Here is a 4,398-nt window from a genome sequence, read left to right as displayed (position 1 = left end):
CGCTGAGTATCGGGGAATGTAAATCGAGTGTGTTACGTCACCGTTATTTGTAAAAAAAAAAATGAACATGATACATGATTTATTTTGATTTGATCTCCCTGAAAGTTTTTTTTCATTTTAAATTGCAAACATATGTAACTTAGGTGGCAACACTAAAACTACACTTCTTTTGCAACAACTTCATTCACAACAGCGGGTTTTTCTCTGTAACATCCTCCCACCGTCAATGGTTCTGAGCCCCACAAGCACAAGTAGACTCGTGATCCCTGACTTTGTGAAAATAATAACAACAATAATGATGTATTGTAATGGATTTGCTTAGATACCTACATCATGTGCGTTATAAATACAATATAGAAGAAAATCTGTCAGCTCAAAAATATATTTTTAATCAAAATAATTTTTTTTTGTACAAGGCGATTATAATAACTTTTCTAGTCCAATTACAAATTGTTGTGAGTGAGTTGGGAATCCAAAGTGTATGATGTAAGGTATTTAAGGAATAAAGAATCATTCTTTGAGTAGAATGAAGTGATAATTATGGTCGGGGCGTGGTCAACTCCAATAAAGCCCGAAAGACTTTATGATCGATTTTGACAACGCTCCGAACGAAATTAACATCTAATAATATTCAAAGTATAATTCCCTATTAATGATATTTTCATTATTTTCAAATTGTACATTTTAAAATATCATATTAGAACCACTTTTTTATGAAGCAAATGCTATGTATTACTACGCAGCACAGCCAATACCGTTTCTTTGTTTACGCCATATGACACGACCATTTTGTGTCACTCAACTTTTTTAAGTTATTGGGCTATAGGGCTTTATCATTGATTCGTAATATTATCAAAGACAAAGTCAGTTGAAAATGTAAAAATTTAATGATACATAGCTTTTATATATTCGTGTCCAAAAACTACAGAAAAAAGCTTAAATGAAAAGAACTATCACTTTGATTTTTTCATAATTATAGAATTAAGACAAAGCGCTGTAAATGGATAAACAAATAGAAATTATTCACTATATATATATATATATATATATATATATATATATATATATATATATATATATATATATATATATATATAAATTTTATCACTTTATATTAGAAGAGTTTTCGCGTAAGCTCCTACAACATAGTTTGTTAAGTTCTCCCCTAAACTTGACATCGTAAAACCAATAAATGTATGGGTTTGCAATATGGTTCAGTAGATTGATACGTAAAAATAATGCATAGATATTCAGTCGATACCCCGTTAAATTTGGTTCAGTCGCAAATGTGTATATTTGAGTAACCAATGACGTAAGATACGAAAGTACGTAGACAATAATGATTAGCAGAAACATAATGCTAAGTTTTCTGCGAGTCTGTTGTTTACGGTTCGATTCTTGGCAAATAGTTACAGTATTTTGGGAATCAGAGCAGTTTGTCGTTTTAGTCAAATCCTCTTGAGAGGTTTCTGGTGTGACCCTTTCAAAACTTGAACTAGAACTGATTTGAGGCTCGGGGCAGCTTTGCATCACAGGTAAATCCTGTCGAGGAATTTCCGACAATGTATTTTGATCATCTAAGGAGGTCACGGTGGTTTCTCCATTCTTTAAATGGTTTGTCCAGTAGGCAGCTCTATTAAATGGTGATAATGTTCTATATATGGTTCTGGTTACGGGAATGTATAATCCAGATGTCACTATGATATTGATGAACGAAAGCAGCAGAAGCGCAGCGAAGTACGGAACCATTACTGGAGATCCGTATGATCCGTCGTCAAAATAACAGAAAGATACCGAGATTTCCCGTGTGTCATTTCCTTCCGTGTATAGTTTACTTGTCTCTCTTAACCCCGCAAACTTCAAGAACGGAGCGGCGTATCCAAGCGAGAAAAGAAAAATGGCCAACACTGCAATTCTGCGGTACGCTTGAGTCATCTGCTGACCAAAGGGGCGGCAAATTAACAGGTATCGCTGCAACGCGATAGCAAATATCAGATGAGCAGAAAACCCGCCGGAAATTATTATCAGGAACATCATGATTTTACAGAGGTTGGCGCTCGGGTAAACGTAACCCATAGTGTTGTCTAGATAGAAGCTAGTCACACTCGATACACATCCTGTAAGGTCCACCAGAGCCAGGATCGGGATGAAGTACCTTGTGCCACTCTTGTCGGTGATAAACCTGGTGTACATCAGAAGGACAATGCTGTTACCAGATACACCAAATGCCCCAAAAATCAGTTCTAACACTGTGTTAGGAAGAAGTTGCTTCGAGTGTTGATCGGACAGTAGAATATTCGCGTCTGTACTGGCCATGTTGATAACGTGTCGTTAATGGTTAAAAAAAAAAACGATGGGACAGTATTTATCTGAGAGAAAATAGTAATTTTTCTTGTTTCATGTTTGGGTGGATAGTGTTAAACAATTAAATAACACAGAAAGTTAACTTTACATGTCTTCCTTATTGCAAGGAAACTGTGTTGTATATAACAAAGATGAAATGAGAACAATGTATCTTTAGGCTAAATTGTCAAGATAAAGAGTGCAACAACATTTTACTAAATGGCATAAACATAATTGGTTTTTTTAGCAATTATATCAATGATATTATCTTAAAGGGGAGAACAAATATCCAACGTGAAATGATTGCATTGTGGGAAGATCAATCAATATACGCGATCAATATTTGCGACGTCTTTAACAATAATACTGATTACTATGCAAAGAAATTAAGTTCTAATGACTTGCATGAAGGAATATCAAATGAAGATGATACCACATTATAACAGTAATATGACCAGATTGGGAATTCAAATATTTTGTTTTTTTTCTTCTTTTTTTTTTTCTTTTTTTTTATAGTTTTGTTTTTGTTTGTTTGTTGTTGTTTGTTGTTTTTTCTTTCTTTTTTTGTTGGGGGGGGGGGGGGGGTATGGAGATGTTTTGTTTGTGGGTTTTTTTAATCTATTTTTAAATTTTGTTTTCATCGTTTTATGATTTTTTTTTTTTTGTAATTTTTGAATTAAGAAATAATTAGATAATTAAAGTAGTATTGACGGAGTTTCATAAAATTATCAAACGGGCTTAATTTGAAACTGTAAAAGTATATTGAATATTAGCAGTTAATATAATATTCATAGTGTCTTCTAATATGAAATCGGCTGTTCAACTTTTAGGCAAATGACCATATAAAGTAATTTTCTTCTGTTATTAAAATTTCCTAATATTATGATAAGGTCGTGATATATGTTTCTCAAAATAACTTATTCATAGATTATAATCATATCGATAAAGGGGGAAATTAGTGGACACATGTTCAATAATATTGTGTTCTACAATAATTATTTAGAGCATACTATCATGTCACGCTATGTTAGCCTGATTGGAGAAACAATTGTTTTGCTTCAAGTTAAGAACATTTCCTCTTTAACCATATGTTGTTTCTGGATCAATTGATCTGGTGAATAATAAAACATTGATAAATTAATAATCAATTTGACAGCTCTAATTAATCTAAACAATTATAGAGAATTAGTTTTGAAAATTGGGAAATTAATTCCCGGGTGAACTATTAGTTTTCTCTCTCTCTCTCTCTCTCTCTCTCTCTCTCTCTCTCTCTCTCTCTCTCTCTCTCTCTCTCTCTCTCAATATTAACTCCTTAGGTTAATTCTACATTTACATGCCAATGCATGTTGTGTAAGTTTTGACCAGGGCCGCGAAATGATAAAGAATTGGTAATGAAATTGGGATTGCATGTTTACTTATTAGGAAAGTAAATCCCGAGTAAACTATTAATATAATAAGTAAATTCAGTTCAAAATTAATGCAACCTCTCTAAGACTTTCTTTCTCTCTCTCTCTTTCTCTCTCTCTCTCTCTCTCTCTCTCTATTAAAAAAGGGAAGAAAGACGTACTCTAACGTAACATGGCTGCTTATAAATACTACATTCTGACTGATTTACTTGTTTTAGTGTACACCTATATGTTTAGATATATACAAAATTAATATAAATTCTTAACATCATGAGTCGTGCTTGATCTTAGTTTGTATTGTATTGTTTATTACCAAGAATCGATTCTTAGGTTAAAGATATCCATGAGTGAAGTGTTCATTTATATGAAGACAATTAAAAAAAAAAAATAATTTAATGTTGTATTTTTTCTGTCTGTTTTTCAAACGTCAGGGAGTAGCGATGTTCCCGAACTTTAAAGGACTACATGCCCTGAGGGCTTTCACACCTATCGAAAATAACCCCGGTCTAACCTGATATTTACCACCCTGTGAATCATAAGTCTTTAGTTGTTGGCATGATTATTTAAGTATCAATAAATTATTAACTAAAACATGTGATTTCTGAATTAACAATAACAGAGTGTATTGTGATTCGGGAATCTTTAGTGC

The 4,398-nt window shown here is 32.8% G+C and overlaps 1 protein-coding gene across 1 annotated transcript; it reads right to left on the bottom strand.

Moving 5' to 3' along the window:
- Positions 1 to 1,104: 1,104 nt before the first annotated feature.
- LOC128174020 (gastrin/cholecystokinin type B receptor-like) lies at positions 1,105 to 2,316 on the bottom strand. Its single transcript, XM_052839667.1, has one exon. It carries the CDS (start codon positions 2,314 to 2,316, stop codon positions 1,105 to 1,107), a length of 1,212 nt encoding a protein of 403 aa, XP_052695627.1.
- Positions 2,317 to 4,398: the final 2,082 nt, after the last annotated feature.

The sequence above is a fragment of the Crassostrea angulata genome, chromosome 2 (assembly GCF_025612915.1).
Source record: "Crassostrea angulata isolate pt1a10 chromosome 2, ASM2561291v2, whole genome shotgun sequence".
In the NCBI taxonomy this organism is placed as follows: Eukaryota; Metazoa; Mollusca; class Bivalvia; order Ostreida; family Ostreidae; genus Magallana; species Magallana angulata.
The sequence above is the reverse complement of the archived record's forward strand: the minus strand, read 5'-3'. Positions and strand labels throughout refer to the sequence as shown.

Bases quoted from the DNA above. Each gene is read 5' to 3' on its own strand.
- LOC128174020 (XM_052839667.1), bottom strand. From the start codon at position 2,316: ATGGCCAGTACAGACGCGAATATTCTACTGTCCGATCAACACTCGAAG.